General features: G+C 37.1%; 1 protein-coding gene across 43 annotated transcripts in view; it reads left to right on the top strand.

Moving 5' to 3' along the window:
• The window catches only part of RBFOX1 (RNA binding fox-1 homolog 1), a 2,443,894-nt gene that overhangs the window by 2,389,129 nt on the left and 32,155 nt on the right, over nt 1–22,610 (top strand). For 39 of the 43 annotated variants that reach the window (XM_048868136.2, XM_048868129.2, XM_048868132.2 and 36 more), the window contains 2 exons: nt 5,631–5,670; nt 17,765–17,829. In XM_048868136.2, coding sequence (XP_048724093.2) covers nt 5,631–5,670; nt 17,765–17,829 — 105 coding nt within the window. The remainder of the gene's footprint in view (nt 1–5,630; nt 5,671–17,764; nt 17,830–22,610) is intronic. The other 4 variants (XM_048868140.2, XM_048868139.2, XM_048868137.2 and 1 more) reach the window with 1 other exon arrangement.

The following is a 22,610-nucleotide window of genomic DNA, read 5'->3' as shown; positions in this document are numbered from 1 at the left end:
GCAGGGGGCAGAGCCTCAGAGAAGGGGTGAGGCATGGGCGGAGCCTCAGAGAAGGGGCGGGGAAGGGTTGTTTGATTTGTGTGATTAGAAAGTTAGCAACCCTAAGCATGTGTGTTTCTGTTCTATACCCATCCTCCCACCCACACAATGTAATGGATTGTCTCAATAATATTTTTCTTAATTTTGCTGTCAGAAACTTATTTTTGCATGTAGTGCAGCCAAGGTAACATTGCTGAAATCTTAGGGCTTAGTTCTCCACTCTGGAACTCAAACAGAATGGAGAAGTACGGCTGCAGGGAGCCTGTTGTGGTTGATCCAGAGCCACGAGATGCAGCTCTAACTTACTGCACTAGTATAAGTTCCTTCAGAGACCTCAGGACCTTAGGATCTCTGCCATGTCCCCCCCTCCACCCTCAAGACGTGCCCTCTCCCTTTGCTTTGGGGTTTGGGGAGGAGGCTGGCACAGGAGTCGGTGACACTGGCTGAGTATATGCCCTAAAAAAATCACTTTGTCTGATTTTCCTGAACAGTGATAGCATTTAAATAATAAAACCCTTCTGAATACCTTTCCCAGAATTACACTTCTAACTATCAACCCAGTTTGCAGACCTATATCCATCCATTTTTAGAATGAGGCACTTCCTACATCTGAAGTCAAACAACATAACTACTCCTAGGTCCTGTCTTGGTTTGTGTTGAACTCAGAGTGCAATTTTGAAAATATTTATTTGTTTTCCTTGTGTGCACTGGGGTATTGTGTCTTTGTATAGTTGAGACAATAATTAAAACTGGAATATTGTAATCTTCAGTAATTTAAGAATGGCATGTTGTTTGAGTTTGTCCCCAAACAGGAAATATATTGAAGGTGGTTAAAAGGGTTGGGAGAGACTTCCCATTCAATTACTCATACGTGCCTATGCCCTTCATAAATGTAATACTATCTAGTGATATTGTGCTGGAAGTTTTTTTGCTTAGGCACTGTAGCTTCAAGTAGATTCTTGTCTGAGTAGGATATAGTAAGCTAGTAGAACTAAAAATGCTTCATTACTGGAACGCTGGATGAGATTGGAGCGCTAGCTGACAATGTTGAAAAAGGAGTGGCTAGCTACCCCCTCACAAAATTGTCTTTTTTTTAAATGTCATACTACCTGTAGTTTTGTTCATTCCGTTTTTTAAAGTCTTCATTGTACACATGTTGTTCTATTCTGGCCTGATACATGGAACAGCTGCAGATTCATAATCCACTTGATCTTTGTGCTTATATATATCCATCCTCTTTTGAGTCACCAGCCTTGTATTAGGAATATACAGTTCATACTTGCTTTTTTGTGTTGAAGAACTAGGATGCATTGTGAAGTAGCACTGACTTGTTTTGCATCACGTAATGATGGTCTCTGAAACAAAGAAATAGGTAATTCCTTTTAAAAGGGAATCTTCATATGTTTATAATGAGTCCTCACCTTCCAACATGTATGGATATTTCTACTGCATGTCATTTGAAAAACCTCACTGCGCGAAAGTTCTAGATTAGGTTTTCTCAGACTTTGGCAAAGTGTGGACCAGATCTTATATCTTGTAAGCCACTTCTTCTGCTGTTCATGATCATGTAATATATCTGTGGCACCTGCAGGTATTGCTTAAATTAAAAAAAAAACATTTAATATATTTTAAAGCAATTAGAAACACCCATTGACTTCAGTGGAGCCAGGATTTTACCCATATTATTCCATAGTAACTGTTGATTAACTATTGAAAACAATAATGTTGAGAATATATTTCAGAGTAGTTTGGTCAGAAGAACACAGCTTGGCCATTTGGAATTTGAACATATGAATCCAGTTGATTAGGTGATGTCTCTTTGACATAAAAATGCTTATTGGAAATGCAAATATGACTTTCTTAGGATTACAACTCAGTGACAGGTGCTTTCCCCAGGCAAATTGAGAGTATTAATGAACAAAAATGCACTTAGATATTTTACGTGTGGAACAACTAGAGTTAATGCCAATATTGAAAATCAGACTTTTTAGGCTGCAAAAGCCTTTGTTTGTTATATACTTTTTGAAAAGGCGGGGGGGAGGAAAACATGCATATGAGATACGTGCAGTACATGTTTACTCCAGGTTTAAAATGAGCAGGCCTTCTCCATCACTGTAGTATTCCAGCTTTATGGCAGTGTAACTCCATTGAAATCACTTTGCTGTATATTAGTGCCTTTCATCCTGAAGGATTTTTCTAAACTAAAATGCAAACCATACACATTGATAATTTGTCTTAGCTGCAATGCAGCAACCTTTGGAGTGAAATGTTAACAACATAACTGCACTAAATAACAATTACAGATAAGAAGAGTAGAGCAACTTATCCAACAGAAACTGCATGGGAATTTATATCACTATAGTGTATTCACCAAAGTTGTAATGTGGCCAAGGGACCAAGATTAACACTTCTATTCCTGTGGAAAATTCCACCAGAACTTTAATGGCCACATGTTGTCAGGATCTTGATTGTACATCTTGCCCAACAGCAGTGTCCCCTAATACCACTGTTTTCAGCATTGACTCAGTGGATAGGCTCCACCTATTTAATCACTGTTACTGCTCTCTGTTCCACATATAAGTGTTTCTTAAATTCATAGATTACAAGGCCAAAAAGAACCATTGTGATCATCTAGTCTGACCTCCTGTATAACACAGGCCATAGAATGTTCCCAAAATAATTCCTAGAGATATATGTTAGACAAACATCCAATCTCAATTTTAAAATTGTCAGCAATGACGAATCCACCACGACCCTTGGTAAATTATTCCAATGGAATAATAATCTTCAATGTCAAAAATGTATACCTTATTTCCAGTCTGAATTTGTCTAGTTGCACCTTCTACCCACTGGATTGTGTTATACCTTTCTCTGCTAGATTGAAAAGTCCATTATTAAATATGTGTGCCCCATGTAGGTGCTTACAGACTGTAATATAATCTCTTCTTTGTTAAAATTAATAGATTAAGTTCCTTAAATCTGTCACTATAAGGCATATTTTCTAATCCTTTAATTATTTTCATGGCTCTTCTCTGAACCTTCTCCAATTTATCAACATCTTTCTTGAAATGTGGGCACCAGAACTGGACACAGTTTTCCATCAGTAGTCACTCCAGTGCCAATACAGAGATAAAATAATCTCTTTACTCCTATTTGAGATTCCTCTATTTATGTATCTCAGGATTGTATTAACTCTTTTGGCCACAGCATTCCACTGGGGGCACATGTTCACCTCATTATTCACCATGAGCCCCAAATCTTTTTCAAAGTCACTGCTTCCCAAGATAGAGTCCCCATTGTGTAAGTATGACCTACATTGTTTGCTCCTAGTTGTCTACATTTACATTTAGCTGCATTAAAAGTCATATTGTTTGCTTGCATCCAGTTTACTAAGTTATCCCGGTAACTCTGAATCAGTGACCTGTCTTCTTTGTTATTTGCCACTCCCCCAATTTTTGTGCCATCTGCAAACATTAATCAGTGATGATTTTGTTTTCTTCCAGGTCATTGATACAGATGTTAAACAGCACAGGGCCAAGAACCAATCTCTGCAGGATACCACTGGAAATTCATCCGCTTGATGACAATTTCCCGTTTACAATTATATTTTGAGACCTATCACTTAGCCAGTTTTTAATCTGTTTAATGCATTCCATGTTAATTTTACATCTTTCTATAGTTATTTAATCAAAATGACATGCAGTACCAAATCAAACGCCTTAGAGAAGTCTAAGTATATTACATCAATGCTATAGCTTATGTCAGTCAAACATGTAATCACATCAAAAAAAGATATCAAACTAGTTTGACAGGATCTATTTTCATAAACCTATCTTCAAAGTCTCCCCTCCAAGTAATGACAAATCTTATTTAGTTTGGGAGCGCTACCGGGATCACAGCACAAAAAGATAATGCTGCAGGCAATTGAAAAATATATTGACTTTCCACAGTGTTTAAAATATTTAAACATAATTTATATGAATAAAATATGTTTTTTTTTTCAAAACAGATGTTTTTTATAGTAAATAGCACTGATAACTACACAACAGGCAGGAATGAACTCATTTACAAATTGGCCCATGTGGCATCTCTACGCACATTTCACCAGTTCACTCATATTCCTGGAGCCAGATTCATTGCAGTTATCCTGTTTATATTTGGCCCATTTCTTTTTCTTTTTTTTTTTTTTTGTGCGTGTGTGTGTTTTGGTTTAAGGTTTATGGATATTATCTATATGTAAAGGATACAAATCAGCATCTGAATAGGAATCTTTTGTTCATGCCATCAAAAAGGGAAGAATCCGAAGGCCAATTACAGTGTCAGAGGAACAGAAAGACGGGCCCTGGTGTGGGCTCCCTCCCACAGCAGTGCCGCTCATAGCAACACTCTCCCCATCCCAGCACTGCAACTCGAATCCTGGCCCAGTACCGAGGGGAATCCCAGCAGCTCCTGCATCCCACATGTCTGGGCCTGTCGCCCTGCTCTGGGTGTTGCAATTTGGCACTCACTGAAATTTGGCCCACATGCTCCCCCCTTTTCCATCATGACAGAGGGTTGGGCAAGAGAAACCAGAGTGGCACTGCAACAGTGCACACCAAGTTGGAATGCCCAGAGCAGGGCATCAGGCCCAGCCATGGAAGTCGCTGGAGCCACTGCTGTTGGACGAGTCACAGACACAGGAAAAAGTCTTAGACAAACTGACAAACACTGTCCATGGCTTTGTTCACGCCATGACAAACCTGCAGCCTTAAAAGTGATACAAACTTCTGAGCCTCCTAGGACACTCTGAGATGCCTGGGCATCTTTGGAGTCGCACTGGCTCTGCCAGTGGTTAATTAATACTCATGTAAAAATGCCCTGTAAATGAAAACTACCTGGTGTTTCCCCATAAATAAGACAGAGATTTGTAGTGCAAGGTTTGACTATTTGTATAGTATACTACAACCTAGTTTTCAACAAAACTTCTGTGCAACTCAGTGCATGCATACTTATGGCCATTTTCTACATTTATTCTATAATTTTTACCCTCAATGAAGTGAATGGGAATTGTGATTAAAAATTAATGGCAGGATTGCCCTTTGAACATTTTTATACAGGGGAAAAGTGGAGACCTAGCCAGTGCTTAATTTGTAATGAAAGGGGTGCCAGGGCTCAAGCAATATTTTTTACATTCATAAGTGATGCAGCAAGCCCAGAAGTGCTGGGGCTATGAACTGTGAAGCCTAGATATGCCAGGCTCAGCCATGGCAAGCTGTGGCACAAATTAAACACTGCACTTATAAAAATTCAGACCCAGTTTGAGAAACGGATCAAAGGCATTTGTTCTGTAATACTGTAACCCTTTGCTTCTCTTTGACTAAGCATTTGGCATCTGGTATACAGATGTTATGACATTCAGTCCAGTTTTCCTTTTCTAAGCTCAAAAGAACAGTTGATTAATATTACCAACCTCCTTAACCAATGTGAAGAGTGCCCTTTTATTCTTTTCCATTCTTGTGACAAGACTAACCTCAGCAGTGCAGGGGTTGGTGGTGTTTGCATGTGGAAATGCACTAATATGGATGTTTTTCTTTGTGTGTGCATCCTTGCAGTGTTGTTTACCAGGATGGATTTTATGGTGCAGACATTTATGTAAGTATTCATTGATGTGCATGCTGTCCTTGTACATTACCAAAGTCATTCTTTTTACAAGTTTGCTGCGTTGCTTGACTCTGTTTTGTCAATTTACCATCCCTCGCCTGTCAAAAAGAATTGAGAGGAATATCTCTCATATTGGAAGACCTTTCTGTTCATTACATCTACCATTGTTCAGTGGAGCTGAATTAACTCTTCAATCAAGTGCTGAATGAATGCAAAAATGAGAAAAGTGTTGGGGGTTTTTAACCCCTTAAAATTAAAGTTTCAGTTTTTTTTTAAAGTACAATATATTTATATTTAGAACTCAAGGCAAATTGAAGAGTGGTTTAGTACCTTAATTCTGAAAACACTATTGGGCATAGGCTCTTATTCAGGAAAGTTTCCCTATTCAGGGCAACATTTAAGCACGTGCTAAAGTCCCATTGATGGGAAGGGAATGTAAGTATATGCTTAGTTCAAGATATTCTCAAGTTTCTCCCTGAATATGGATGAACTTAAGTATGTTGTTACGTGCTTTCCTGAACTGACGGCTATAGTACCTCCTACTGTGAGTAGTAGTGCTGGCATCAGTGGGACTACTCATGGCTGGAAGTGGCTACCCATGATAGCAAGTGTGGGCTTGGTCCATAGTTATCAATTTTTAAAGCTGTTTGCTCCATCTATTGGTTTATTTAATTGTGTATATACATTTTTTAAATAATCATTTTATATATAATTTATTGTCTTCCCATACTGAGGATTTTAGTTAGGAAGTCTATGAAGAAGCTGCTTATTTCTAAATATGTGCCCTAATTGTTACTCTTTTGGAAAAAGTTAAACTATCATTAGAACCCAGGCTCACAAATTTTTAAAATATATTGATATAAGAAAATCTCATAGACATGCCACTTATCTTTAGCTTCCCTTATTATTTTGATAGAACAATCAAATCCTAAAAATAGAGGTAATTAAATATCTTTGTATGGTTTTCTTACTCTAATTGTGCTTCAGTCAGCATTGGGATACAAAGAGATTGATTCCATTAAATTGGTATGAACATTAAAAATTCATTAGATAGTATTAGAAAACATTAGTTATATTTATTACCAATGATCCTTCAGAGACATTTAGGATGAAACAGTTTAAATTTTCTGACAATAGATTTGTATAAAAAGGAAAAGAATCTGAGTTTATGGGGAGAAGTTAGGGGTTTATTCCTGTTGGGACAAGATTGGCTGGTTACAATCATTGGAAAAAATAACTGCAAATTAAACAATATATATGAAGTGTTTAGTTTGGGTTAGGATTCCCACCCTGCAGATTTTCAAAGTCCCTCTACTATTCACAGTGGATGCAGCTCACCCCTTTACTGAAGGCCTACACAAACTTCTGTGTACTGCTTTAATTTCACTTAAATCTAGAGTTGGAAGTTCAAGAGGGATTTTACTGATACACAGGACCTTTTGCACAGGGGTGAGTTTTACCAGTAGTGTGGACTTCAGTTTTAATTCTTCTTCTTGCCAAAAAGAAAACTGCACCCATTTTGCTCATCTCACCAGTCTGAAAGGCAAGAAGCCCTGCTGAACCTGAATTAACTTTACTGTGTATTTGGGAGTTACATATTAAGAATAACAGTTGGTAGTTTGGGAGCCTCCTGCTAATGAAAGAAAAATTTATGTCTTTTGGGCCCTCAGTGACACCAGCAATGCTTTTTTGTTTGTTTGATTGTTTTTTTTAAAATATGACCAACACCCATGACAGGCTTGAAAATGCTAAATAGAAACTGTGAATCTGATCAGCAAGGTACTTAGGAAAGTGCCTAGCTTTAAGCATGTGAGTAGTCTCAAAGAAATTGTTTGGCATTAGGCTCTGGTCCTGCAATTGACTTAAATGAGGCTCCACACAGATGCAGGGGTATGTCCATATCCTGTCATTTACAGGGTCAGTGTCTTAGCTTCCAAATACATTTCTCAGTTTCTAGATATAGAATAATGCTTATCTTTCAGACGGATGGACTAAGTTAAAGTCATATAGTTTTCATATGTTGCAGACATATTTTTTTTCATTTTTACTTTGTACATTGTACCTAGAACTTTGTACTAAGCAGCTCATCATTTTCATTTTAACTCTTGCTCTTTTCTACTCCTAAAATGTATTGAGAGAGAGAGAGAGAGAGAGCGATTGCAAGCTAGATGTGTGAGAATCAGTGGAGAGAAAACATATGATTCAGAATGTATTAGTTCCCTGGAGAGCACCGAGTTATTGACTGGCTCCCAATCGATTACCATGAAGCTCCAGCTCAGTTAGCCATTTTAAATGGAAAGCTGAAATGTGTGAAGAAAGGAGGTGCTGAGAGGAAAATGACACCACAGTGGAAAGACTAGGCAACAGAAACAAATAGAAAAGAAACAAACTTTAAATACATACCACAAATAATAGTAAAGAGGAGAGAGAAAAGACCCCCTCAAAAAACACAAAAATAGCCAAGCTAAAAACAGCAAATAGTTATAAAGCAAAACTGGGGAGAAAATCCACACAAAGATAAAGAATATCAAAGTCAAGGTTGCCTGCAGTACAGGGTTGAGTAGCAAGTGTGGGGTGGGGTATCTTGGACTACTGACATATGCACAATTGATTTCTCCACTGGGTAGAGGATATGTAATCGAAGTGGAAAAGAGGGAGAAATCCAAAACATAATAATCAGTCAGGTAAAGATTGCATGGAATATTAAGGGCAACAAACAGCCAGAATGAGTTAATGCTAACCAGAAGGGTAGAGCAGAATGAGAGGACTGTTATAAATATAGTAGGGGAAAAGATACACTAAAGTGAAAATTCCACAGGCACACTACTGAATGACAAGGGGAATGTAATAATGCCTCAGAAGTAGCTGAGATATTGAACTCCCTTTTAAAATGTGCTTTTAACAAGGAAAATAAAGAAAGAAGGTTGCATAGTTAGGGAAAAAGGAAGGCCTTTTAAAATTAACTATTGATTCACTAACAAAAAACTTAATTAAAAGAGAGTTAAGATTGCCTGACGGTTTCCTGTACCCTTCTAGAATACATATGTTCCCAGCCGAAAATTTACAGCTTTGAGAATCAGGAAATGCACTCAGCAAAATAAAAACCAGACATTAGAAAACAAAGAAACATGCAGTTAAAATAATGCTTTAAACTCATCCACCCACCCCCCTTAACTCTTCCCTCTGGATCATTGCCAGAAGGAATGCTTCAAGGACATCTGACTGCCATACCCTTCCCTAAGCTGTGTGGAGGTAGGGTGAAAAAGAGAAGAGTTGTGGTTCCCCCCCCCCCCCAAAAAAAGGGGGTTTAAAACCCTCCCATTCCTGGTCTCAGAAGTCCCTTAGGGAGATGGCCCTAGCTCACCCTTTCACTCAGTGTTATTGCCCACAGTAAAATTTACCATACCCATTGCTAGGTTCCTGCATCAGTTGTGGTGCACTGAACAAAATCCACACAAGTATAGAATTAGGAATATATATATGGAGTTGTGGGCACTGTACTGAGAAATTGGCATATATTTTTTGTTAGGATGGCATGGTAATATTATATTCCCAGTGCATATTGCCATCTCTCCAAGGACATGATTAAGGTAGTGTTGGGGTCTGATGCATATCTGCAGCTACTTTAAGAAAGAACGAGTAATTTGTGGAAGTGTAACAGTCATCCAGTCAGTGTTCTTTTGATTATAATAGATGGCATTATGTCTGGCATCCACAAAGCCAGATGTATAACAGCATTTTAATGTACAAAGCTTTCCTACACTAAAGACATTTAGATAATTTTGGATTTACTTATGGGAGCCAAACATTTTGAAGTTTACGTGTGAAGTAATGGTTTGTCACACTGGCAGTATTAAGTATGTTCTAGTTGTTAGAGTAGGACCTGAGTCATCTTTGTAACCATCAAAGATTTCAAGGTGTTTTATAATTGTAGGTAAGCCTTATTTTCTTCAGTTTACAGATTGGTTAAATGATTTGTCCAAGGGCACACAATAAATAATAGTGGCAGATCCAGGAATAGAATCCAGACATCTCCACTTTCAGTTCGGTGCTCTATCCACTCAACCAAGTTATAGATGCCCACTTTTTAAAAAATGTCTTAGATCTATGGATGAAATGTCCTTTCATGTCCTATGTTTTGCATTGTAAATGTTGTATTAAAACAATTTAATGCTGCAATAATCATTTTAATGAGTGATATTTGATGGGAAGGGTCTCATAGTGAGTTTGAGCAGAGGACTGTGAATCAGGATTTCTGAGTTACATTCCATTTTCTGCCATTGGCTTTTTATAGCTTTGATCCTTGGCTAGGTGACATTAGGCATTAAGTTATACCCTATGCTAGAAAGAGCTATACACAGACACAACACACAGCAGGAGCTCCCCTGAGGCAGGTAATGCCTGAGGCAGGGAGTATGGATGATGCTACACCATACGGGAGAGGGCAACATGTAGCCATCACATGGGGCAGTTCCATAGGTTGAGACAAGATGAAGAAGATATGGAGACATGCCCCTTCTTTACCTCTTCCTGCTCTAGCTTTGCACCCTGAGCATGATAAAGATTATGCTCAAGCCCTATACTGGGGAAATGGGGCAAAGGCAGCTCTTTGCACCTTCTTCCCAGTGGAGGCCGACATTATTTAGCCCATAATGTCCACAATGAGTTTACTAATTGAAAATGATTATATATAGTTGTTACGAGAGGGTGTTGAGAAATGTAACTAATTAATATTTGAAAAACTTGGAGATCCTTGGATGAAAGTAGCTATTGAAGTGCAAATTATTGTTCCTATATCCTCAATATTTGTGCAAACTTTTATTGTTCTGATAATAGGAGTTCCATGCAAAGCACCATAGTAGAATCCCAAGTGTTGAGAATAAAATTAATCTTTCTATCCATGAGATCTAGTTTAGCAATCTGTATTATAAAAACACCTGTCACTATGCTCTCTGAGCCCTGAGTTAACAATTAAGTAGACCATAAGGTATTATCAGGAGAGAATAAAACTGAAGTTTATATGCGCGCGCTTGCTCTCTCGCTCTCTCGCAATATATATATAATATGTGTATAGATGGCTATATATATTTGTGTACATAAGTGATTTTGTAACCCAAATGTATTTGATTTTCTATTTTTTCTTTTGATAAGTTCCTTGCTCATTTTAAACCACAACTAAGATTCCTTGGCAACTGACCAGTTACCGGTCCCTCACCTCTTTCTTGATTATGCTGTGCTTTGTAAAATATTGAAAGCAAACTTGTGAATGAATGGCTTTGGGGAATTTGTGTGACTTATGCATTTTTATTTATTTTATTTTTTTTTGCATTCAAATCGTTACATTTCTGTTTCCTTATAGAGTAGTGTATCAAGAGCCTGTGTATGGCAATAAGTTACCACAGGTATGAAGTACTGACTGATGAAAAAAAAAACTCATCACATTGAATGTGGATTGCTGTGAAATCATACTAACAATCAATTTAATGGGGGATTTTACATATACAAAATGAAAGGAATAGCCCAGCAGCTGCATTTTATGGTTGGGGTTAATTAAACCACACAATTGCAAACATTTTAAAATTTCTGCCTCCCTCTTGAAATATGATGTATGTCCCATTTAAGGTCCGGTGTCAATGGGAGTTTTGGCAATGTCAGGACTGCATTATCACACATGCTGACTTTGTCTACATTTATGTTTTTAGGGAAATCTCAAGCTGTTTCAGAACCACTGATGTAGTTCCATTAGTGGTAGCAATTGTGGGAGAACTAATGTAGAAAGGGCATACGCTTTTTTTACCGTAGTCAGAGAGTTCAAGACCAGAAGGGATCACCCCTTCATCCAGTCTGACCTCCTGGACCGACCAACAACACCATCTAGCACCCACACGCTAAACCCAACAAAGTACTACAGCCCACAGAAGTCTAAAATATTATGTTACACGGGCAGAGAATGGGAGGGACCAAGATGCACCAATGCCAAAGGACCCCACAATGGCAGGGAAATGATTAATTGAGAGAGACCCAGATAATCCTGGCAAGTGACCCACACCCACATTCTGCAAAGGAAGGTGAAAAACCCTTAAAGTCACTGTAATCCGACCTGGAAAATTCCTTCCTGACTCCACATATGGCAATCTAGACTCTGAATATGTGAGCACGAACCATCCAGCCAAGAATCTGAGAGAGACAGACACCTCATAGCCCTGGCCCTCCTAGTTTGATGGCCGATCTCCAACTGTGGCCATCCCTGTTGTTCCAGAGGAAGAACAAAAAAAAATACAAACACCCAGAATAAATTGGAGGGAGAGGTGGGGAATCCCACGCTGACCTATGCAGGTGCCTGGCTGAAATCCTGAAGCTTGAGCTTTTAGGGACCCTAAGACATAAACCAGAAGTGAGCCCAATGGCTTTTGGGCCCTGCCTCCAATCATCACAAGCAACCCTGTCATACAGTAGCAATATAAAATTGTCCAGGTCTCTCCTAAAACTCATTAAGTTGTTTGCCCCTGCAGCGCCTTTTGAGAGGCTTTTCCAGACTCTCACCCCACTAATAGTGAGATGGTTAGAAACCTCCTTTTAATTTCCAGCCTGAATTTGTTCATGGTCAGTTTATATCTATTTGTTCTTGTGCCAACATCCTTTAGCTTAAATAGCTCTTTACCATCCCGGGTATTTACTCCCCTAATGTATTTTATAGTTTTCTTTTGCTAGACTAAACAAGCCAAGCTCTTCTAGTCTCCTCTTTTAAGATAGTCCCTCCATTCCACTGATCATCCTAGTTGCTCTTCTCAGCACTGTTTCAGTTTTAATTCCTCTTTCTTTAATATGGGTGTCCAGAATTGTACACAGCATTCCCAATGAGGTCTTACCAGTGCCTTGTTACACTGGCATTAAAACTTCTGTCTCTACTGGAACTGCCTTGCCTGATACATCCTAGGATCATATTTCCTTTTTCACTGTCGCATCACATTAGTGACTCATAGTCACCCGAAATCGACCCACACACCCAAGTCTCTCTCCTCCACTGTTTCTTCCAACTGATGAGCCCCCAGCTTTTAGCAGAAATTCTTATTATTAGACCCAAAATGCATGACCTTGAACGTGGCACTATTGAATTTCATCTCATTTCTCTCCCTCCAGTCTTCCTGATCATCCATATCTTTCTGTATTAAAATCTGATCCTCCTCTTTACTGATGGTGCCTCCCAAATTTTTATCCATAAGCAAGTTTCATTAGCACATTCCTACTGTGCCAAGGCCATTAATAAATGTATTCAGTAAGATTGGTCCCAAGACTGATCCTTGAGGAGCTCTGCTCATGAATTCCCTCCTGTTTGATAATTCACCTTCACCTACCAACCTTACAACCTAACAATTCTTGTGCTGATCCCCATCTTCCCTAATTTATCTAATAATTTCTCATGTGTCATATGCTTTACTGAAGTCCAAGTATATTAGGTCTACTGCACTTCCCTTATCTAAAAAAGATCAGTTTATTTTCTCAGAGAAGAAAATCAGGTTAGTCTGGCACGATCGTCCCCTGTTGCATGACATCCCCTTTACCATGTACTTCCATTAATTTAATTATTCTTTCCTTCACAATTTGTTCTAAAGCCTTACAGATCTATTAGTCTGACTCAAACAGTATGCAATTGCCAAGACCACTCTTCCCCCCGCCATTTCTAGAATATTTGTAAAACGTTAGCTATTTTCCAGTGGGACAGTACTACCCCCAAATAGATAGAGTTATTAAAAATTCTTGCTACTGGACGAGCAATTTCATGTGTCAGTTCTTTCAGTATTCTGGGATGGCAATTATCCGGTCCCCCTGATTTGAGTGCATTAAGCTCTTTAATTTTTTCCTTCTACTTCAGATGTGCTCATTTCCATGTCCAGAAACTCATTTCCATCAGCCATACTCCCTTCATGAATGTGTTCCATATTATCCTTACTAAAAACGAAGGCAAATTATTTTGTTAGTTTTGGTCCATACCTACATTGTCTTTAATTTCTTTCCGATCCACACTACATAGCTGTCCAACTTCACCATCCTTATTCTGTTTTTATTTATTTGAATTTCCTTGGCCAGACCTAAGTCAGCTTGACTTCCAGCAGTTGCCACTTTATTCGGACATTTGCTGAGCTCCACAATGTAGCTTTCTTTTCTGATCAATGTCTGTTTCCGTCCCTTAGAGGCTCTCTGATTACTCTTAATAGCCTAAACAAATGGTGGCATGAATGCCTTTTCCTTGGTTACACTATGGCTTCCAGTGTTGCTACTGCTGTTGGAGCTTCACCACTTGCACTGAAACTATAGGTGATTTCCCCAAAGTATGTTAGCCTAGACACAGTAATAGTGTCACAAATAATAGGCAGATACATTTCTTTGTTTCTTTTAAGGTGGAAACTGTGTAAATGATTGGTTTTCAAAATAAATAAAATTTCCACACATATTGGTCCAAAAATTCCAGGTTTTTATAGCAGGTGGGAAATAAAATATTTCTATAACAGTCAGAATAATTGTGCATTTGCTACAAAAATGCTAATTTGGCTGGATATTTTTCAAAGCATATCCTTTGAAACTATTCTTGTGCTTATGAGTTTGGATCAATAAAATAAATAATTGCTTATATTAATGGTAGTATGTACCCAAAATCCAGTGTTGTGGGATAAAATGTTCAACAGTAAAGTCTATAACAATATAGACTAAAGCATGAGAAGAGTGCATTTAATCTAATGTTCTAAAGAAATGTGTACATTATATATTATTGAATATCCTGTGTCTGAGAAATAGACGAAGTTGAAAAGCTATAACCAGATTTAATGTTATAGCAAATATCTTAGATACATTTAGGTGGTTTTAACACCACATAATATCCTAAATTGCATTTTAATTATTTGGATGGCAGATTCTGGTCCTGATTTAGCAAAGTGTTTAAGTGCATTCTTGAATTTATTTATTTGGGACTATTGCCATTCTTAAAGATAGGCATGTTCCAAAGTGTTTTGCTGAATTAGGACCTCTGCTTTTAAATCATCTGTTGATCTTCTTATAATAATTAAACAGTTAAAATTGTTTAAAATTTTGAAAAAGTTCTATATGCATTAACCTACAAACATGAGACCAATAAAGGTTATTAGAGTGACCTAACAGAGACAGACAAGTTTTTGATCATTGTACAGTTTGCACACTTAAATTGAGGAAATACACAAATATCAGGGCATGTCTACACTTACCTCCGGAGCACTCAATCCAGCAGGGGTCGATTTATTATGTCCAGTGAAAACGTGATAAATCGACCGCCGAGCGCTCTCCTGTCGACTCCGGTACTCCACCAGAGTGAGAAGCATAGGCGGAGTCGACGGGGGAGCGTCAGCAGTCAACCTACCACAGTGAAGACGCCATGGTAAGTAGCTCTAAGTAGGTCCACTTCAGCTACATTATTTTCGTAGGTGAAGTTGTGTAACTTAGACAGACTTAGCTCTCCCACCACCAACCCCCAGTGTAGACCAGGCCTCAGATAGGTATTTCCCATTCAAAGTTCTTCCATATAAAAATACATCAAAATGCAGATGCCAATGATTTTAGTTCCCCAAGAGCATTTTGTAAGCCTTTCAATAACACGGACCAAAGTAATATTTGTATCATTTTAAACTCAGTCGCTGCAGGGCTTCTTCCAAATTTAATCCAGATTATTGAGTCAAAAGTAGTTTAACACAATTCCCAGGGAAGGTCAAGCTTGGTTCTTTGGCGGCACCTCCTTAACTAGCACAAAGCAGACTGTTAAACCACTCCTATACTTAAATCAAATTTAAGGCTGGTGACATCAGCCTACCACATCTGGATATGTTTGAGAGAACAACACTTCTGTAGTCACACATGGTGCTCAATCCTTCAAAATAATAATCAGTCCCAGTGAAATCAAGAAACCTGTTCATTTGAGTAGGGATTTGCAGGATTGTGCCAGTGGTGAGAAGCATAGGGACCATATAGAAGACTGACCTAATCAATAATATCATACTGCATAATGACTTACAGTCCAACAGACATTCTTACGCTCTGGATTCTGAAGACAAACGAGTACCATTCTAAATCTATTTTTATCTTTAAGTCTAGTGCTTGAGATTTGGGATGTTTTGAGGAGGCAAAAAACAGGGAAAGTCTCTTGTTTTGTTTGCTCTCTTTCTTCTGGTAGCCCACAGCTTGAGGAAAATTTGCAATTTTTGTCATGAGCTCTGCTAGCTTCACTACTTTGTGGCTCAATTTGTGCTTGGTGCCATTATCTTACATTTGATTGCCCATACACAAGGTACCTGCAGGCAATACTTGCCTGTTGATGCACATACTTTTTGAGACCTCAACTAGTTTTTAATACAATCCTATATGCCTATCTGCAGCTCAGGCTGTTGTGTTGGTAGCCAAGAAGAGTGCATAGGGACGCTGTCCTTCTTTCCTCCATTTTTCAGGTATACTTTTGTGTCAGTAAAAGAATATCAGTAAAAGAATATCAGATGCTCAGAAGTAAGGAGGCATTCCATGTCAGTGCTTCTTAGCTGGCACAGAGATGGGACTTCATGCAAAAGAGATGGCACTTACAATATTATGCAAGCTATCTGTGTAAACCGATTGGTTGCCTGACATAAGTGCCTCCAGCAAGGCTGAATTTTATGAGAAGGCACCTTAACAGTTGGACATGAGAGTTTGAACTATGAAATGAAGAGGTGCCTTAAGTATAGGTGAAGGTCCAAGCGTAATGTGTCTATCTGGCTGTGTGTGTAGATGGGAAGCTTATGTGCTTACTGTTAAGGAGATGTGGCATCATCAGCCGAGCTGTGTGTGGGACTGACTTTCAAAAAAATGTTTCTCAAAATTTCTGTTATGATTGGAGGGATTAAATCAAGCAAAAGCCCTGAAGGGGGGAGGATAAGCTGGAATTTCCTATGGAGAAGCTCTAGAACAGTGGGCTAAATGAAGCTTCTATGGCCCGGTTAAGTTTGTCATAAACAGGTTATTTCTTGAAGAGTAGTCTACTTAATACACTTTTTGCAATACAATGTACAAAAAGCTATATTAAGTGCACTAAAAATAGGCTACTATTTTCTTGAGGGTTGGCAGACAGAAGCCCATTCCTCATACTTCTACATATATTTAGTGTGAACATATCCCTCAACAATAGGAGCACTCCATTTAAATACTCACTTTAACAACAGGGGGAAATGTCATTCAAAGCTGAGTGATCCAACTAGTTTTCTATTTCATCTCTTTTTTTAATTCTATGGGGACACACAATAGTTCCATGTCCCAGAGGATTATGGGATGGTGGATTCTAATTGGAACATAAATGGTGTTTGTGTTATCTGTGGAGACTGGGCTCTGTTTGTTAATTGGCATGCTGAGATCATTTTGAAATGGTTGATGTAACACCGTGGTCCATTGAACAGGAAGCTCTGCTATTTGCACAGTTTGATAATCAATGCATCACTGCACACAATTCCTTTCAAATGTGTGTGTTTGTTTGTCTGTTTGCTTAATTGAACAGCTGCAATTACTGTTACATACAGCTGAATGTTAATTCAAGAGAAAGAAAAGAAAGTCCTTCTTAGTTATGATTTTATTTACAAATTAGAAACCTATATAAAATTAGAGTTTTAATGTAGCAAAAATTTAATTGGTTTAATCAAACACATGCAAGGTATCATATTAGATCTACAAAATTATTGTTAGCTTTGTAGTTTATTTTCTTTTAACTGATTTGTCACGGCTTTATTAACCTGCACTACACCTCATTGGTAAGGGAAATTGCTACCTGTAAATGTAAAGAAAAATATTCTCAAAATTTTTTTGATGAATGTAGTCCATTGATTATCCTGATCTTTGGGTCAAATTAAATCTTAACAAGTAGGAACTGATTGGGTTTGTGATCAGCTCTGCTTAACAACCTCCTGAAATATTTCACATATAGTCCAATCCCTTAATTGGACTTATAGCATGAAAAGAACATTCCAAATAGTTGCTGGTAAATTTTAAAAAAATATTCATTTAAACTGCTGTAGCAATGCAATTAGAATGTAAGTTTGTGTTTCAGGGTGGTTATGCTGCCTACCGGTATGCCCAGCCTGCCACTGCCACTGCAGCTGCCTACAGTGACAGGTAAGACCTAATTTACTGCTAATAAATACTTAGCATACAGGAAGTGGAAAATAAGTCTTGTAACTGTTTTGTTGCTCTGCAGATGACTATGGTATACAAAGTTAGGCTGTATTGTTACAAAGAGCTATAAATAGAGAGTAGTGATTCATTAAGAATCAGGCATAAGATACACACACTTTCCTGGGTTGCAGAGCAGCCACTTTACTATGAGATAACAATAGTCTGTGACCCTTTTACAGTGCAGATAAATAAATGTATAGCTCCATAACGGCCTGCTGCTTAAGATCATAATTGGTCTTAACAATACTTTTTCAGTTAATTTAGAACCTATTCCTCTAAAGTGTTGAGTACCTTCCATTTTCACTGACTCCTGTTGAAATCAATGGGAGTTCAGGCCATCAAAGACAAATGATGATTCTCCCAGTTAGCTGGCTTCCAAACATTTCATTTATTCGAGTGTTTATATGAAGACAAGTTGATCTACTTGTCTCCCTTTTTTTTTAAAAAACTGTTAAAATCATGGTATCAAAATGGGGTTCATACACTGCTGAAAAAGTGGAGAATTTCTTAAAATCAATGTAGCCCAATCCAGCAGACACACACTCTTAATTTTACGTAGTGTAAGTAGTTTCACTAAAGTCGATGGGATTGCTCAGAGGATGAAATCTTGACCCCACTGAAGTAGGTGGCAAAACTTCCATTGACTTCGATAAGGCCAGGATTTTGCCACACTGTAAAATTAAGCATGTGCATAAAAATAGATCTCGGCCTAATTTTGTAATGAAAAAGAAGAATTTACTTCTTCACTGGAAATTCATTCTTCAGAAGTTTTATCTGTAGGAAAATCTGCAGTATCCATTGATACTTTTCAAATGGTTTAAGAGTTTACAGCACACAATAGAAGTGGGTATCTATTTTGTAAAAGATTGCTATGTGTGTATTTTGCTTCACAGGGTCAGAAAGAGCTAAGGACCCATTTCTGTAGTTATAAAAAGAAACTCTTATTGAAATCAGTGAGAAATTTTCTTGCAACTTGAGTATAAATTTAGACGTGTATTAGGTGCTAAAATGGTCATTATTATTGGATTTTTATGTTTCTGTTCCCAAAGAAAACAAGAGAATACGAAAAAGGAAGGATTTCTTAGAAAGAAGTGTTGTTCATGGATTTTGTTTTCTGAGAAAAGTGGAACACAATGTGAATGTTAAAATGCTATGCATGCATAATTGCCTTTAAAAATGCTTATTCTGGTAATAAGATATATTAAAAAAAAGTTTGGTGAATAAAAACAATTTGCATGTGTGGCTGAGGCATGCTGTGTGAGACAGGTAAGCAAGTTTCTTTATATGAATTCTGGGTCAGTAATGTCAATCACATATTGCTGTTTGCACCTTGTTCGTGATGTAGTCTTTCTATGCAGGTTAACCTACCATATGGAGTGCTACGCAGTAGTTTTCATTTCATTTCCACAAAGGTGTGTTGTTAGCATGTTGCAACTACAGTATTTTTTGTGAGTTTCAAATGCAAAACTAGTTTCTGATCCTAAAAAGTTTTTAAAACCAAAAAGGCAAAATCATAAATAATCTCATATTGCTAGTCCTTTTTTTTTTTCCCAGATATTGTTCAGATCTCTCTTTGTCAGTTAAAAGGGTTTGCTTGTTGCTATAATGAAAGGTTGTAGATTTACGTAGTACTTAGGGGAAGTGAACAATATCAAGATGAAGCCTAAATGCTTTAATTACCAACTAATGAACCTACTTATAAAACAAACAGAAAAATCAGGTACCATAAGGTAAAATATAAGATTTTTACCTATTCTTCTATATTGACAATATAGTTGGGGAGCGAGAGAGTGAGTCAACCTTTCTAATAAAAATAATCATGACATTGGGGAAAAAAAACTTAATAAAGGAAAAGATATAGTATGATTAAATTCTGTAAAAGAAGATTGAGATGGTATCTATAGTAATGCAATAGTTACAACCCTTAATTATTTATTATGAAAAATATCTCTAGTATACTGAATTTTCAAATATACTCTTTGTGTATAATTAGAATTGAAATAACTTGAGCCTGCTGCATAATTACAGGTATCTGAAATTGATTAATTTCTTTTGATTTTTTTTATTTGGCTTCTGAGTTAAATGTGTTTACCCCCAGTTGACTAAAGATGTTTGGATTAATTACAAAGATATAATTTTACTTACTTTTTTCTATCCGGGAATCCTAAAACTAGTTTTAAAAAAAAAATCATGCAAAAACTTTGTTGCATATATGAAACTATATGCAAACACGGATACCTCAAATTACAGTCAATTACAAATTTGTTTGTTCATTTTATTAACTTTTCACTGAATTTTCATTAAAGAATGTGAGTTTTTTATGTCAGAATTAGGGGCTTTTTTAGATTCCTCACTCCCTTAAGCATTTTGCAAATTATTATTTGGCAAAATTTGAGTTAATCTCTAATACTGAATGCAAATGCTGAAATACAGGACAACTATTAGCATCCTTTCTCCTAAATGTAGTCATCACTTGCTGTCTTGTGCTACATATGAGTATTACACATATGGTCACACAATGTTCGTTTTTGTAGTGGATATGAGTCCCCATTCTCAGCAAGATATATTTATTGTATATGTTAATACAGTGCCCAGGCAAACACACTGAATGCCACCAAGCATATACTGTGATGCAGTGCTCTAGCATGAAAAGACTACTTGAAAAAAAAAAGTACTGTTTGGGTCACAGATCATATACATGATGAGTGACAAGGTCCCTATCTTGACACACTGTCTTAAGTGAGGAGATGGAAAGAGTAACTGTTTGGACTGGATGCATATTTTGTTAATAGAAAAACAGAAGGTGAACAGAAAGATTTGGGATTCCAGAATCAATACCTCAAGTCATCGGATAATGATTGGTGCTGTAGAACTGTTGTGAGGAAACATCCTTGTTTGTCACACCTGGAAAGATTGCTGGATATAGGTAATGAACAACAAATATGGAGGAAGAGACTAAGGTGGCAAGGAAAGATGATGAACCTTATAAAAAAATTAAGTAGTTTTTAACAGAAGAAAACATACATATGTAATGACAGTCAAATTCAATCAAAACTGAAATAGGCCTTACAGATCTCTCCACTCACTTATCAAACCTGTAAAAAGATAAAAGTCTGCTTTATTTATGAAGCAATATAGTAAGAAATCATTTTACAACTTCAGAAGGGAAGCAGAGCTACATGTTTTCTCTATGCAGTCTTTCACTTTATTAAATTAAACTTAAAGCTTTGAGCCTTTTGAAGAATTTGATCAAAACCTTCACATTTTTAACAGTCTAGTTTAAAATGTTTCTCAGAAATTTCTTTCCCTTCCAACTGATAAGGGGGTAGGGGGGGAAATGTAGTATTTAGGTCGATATATGTTTTGTACCACTCTTGAACTTTGACCTCTAAGCTCTTAAACCTGAGAGGCTGGTTAAAGGAAAACAATTTGTAAAGGTATACAAAATAAATTAAAACAAATATGTTAATTTTAAGTACAGATTTTACTTGATTTTTAGATTACATTTTAAAAAGTACTTAAAATATAGATGCTAGTAAAGGCTTAAATCTAAGTCTCACTTAAAGAAAACTGGCAAAGCTATCAAATTTTATTTTCATGAGGTAGAACCAGTCAAAGCATGGCAGTGGGGCGTATCGTCATTTTGTCATTGCATGTTCACTTGATGTTGCTAGTATGTCTGTAATGCTGTATCGGATTTGACAGATCCATCACATTAGCTCAGTGAATGGCTTGCTTGAATTAAGCCCAAGGGCAGATTTATTCACATTGATTGGCTATTGGTTTTGTGTTTATGACTTGATTGTTGCATCTCTGATCAGAATAAGAAAAATGTTCCTTTCTTGCATATTAACTTTAACAGCAAATATGTGTTTAAATATATATGGTGGTGTATGAAAGCTTTAAAAACAAGTAAGCCTTGTCTGGAAGGCAAAATTATTTTCACTTGTACTGCTTGCTAACAATATAATACTTATTTAATTATAATTATGTGTGTGTTTATGAATGTGTATCTGGGTATTCATATATACACACACTTCATCCTGACCCCTCCCCCCCCCCCACACACACACATGTAGTGAGGTAGTTTGCTCTGAGATTTCAAAGTATTTATATATTGTCTAATTGAAATCTCACTCAAGTAAGTGGAAGAACACCTATTGACTTCATTGGGGTTTGGATCAGACCCATAGACACTGGAAGCTGGATTTTCTTTCTATGTGTTATACAATTTGGAAAAATAAGAGATGATAGAAAGGTGTATAATAAAACATTTTACAGACAAAATGCACTTTGTAGTGTAAAAAGACCTTTTTGTTTGGTTGGTTTTTGTGGTATATGTTCTTTGGACACATACAGAATTTTGAATAATAGCTGGAAATAGGAAACTTATACAGAGGTTGTATTTTAAGATAGTCTTATCAATTCAGTGCAAAATCCCAGTTATTCCAATCTTTTTATCTTTAAAATGACTGATTTATTTATTTTTGTCAAACTGGTAACATATATAGATACAGAAGTTAATAACTCTATCCAGCTGTTCTCTTTGATTAAGGAATTGACAATAGTACTTGATATTTTTAATCAATAATCCCAATAATAAAATACTTAGACATATAACGTTAACTGAAGACGTTATCAAAGGCTCAAAAATCAAACCCAGGTTAAAAATTGAAAAAATACAACTGGTCGGCTTAGGTAGATTTAGGCAAATTGTTAAA

This window comes from Caretta caretta, chromosome 10, assembly GCF_965140235.1.
Source record: "Caretta caretta isolate rCarCar2 chromosome 10, rCarCar1.hap1, whole genome shotgun sequence".
Taxonomy (NCBI): domain Eukaryota; kingdom Metazoa; phylum Chordata; order Testudines; family Cheloniidae; genus Caretta; species Caretta caretta.
The sequence above is the reverse complement of the archived record's forward strand: the minus strand, read 5'-3'. Positions and strand labels throughout refer to the sequence as shown.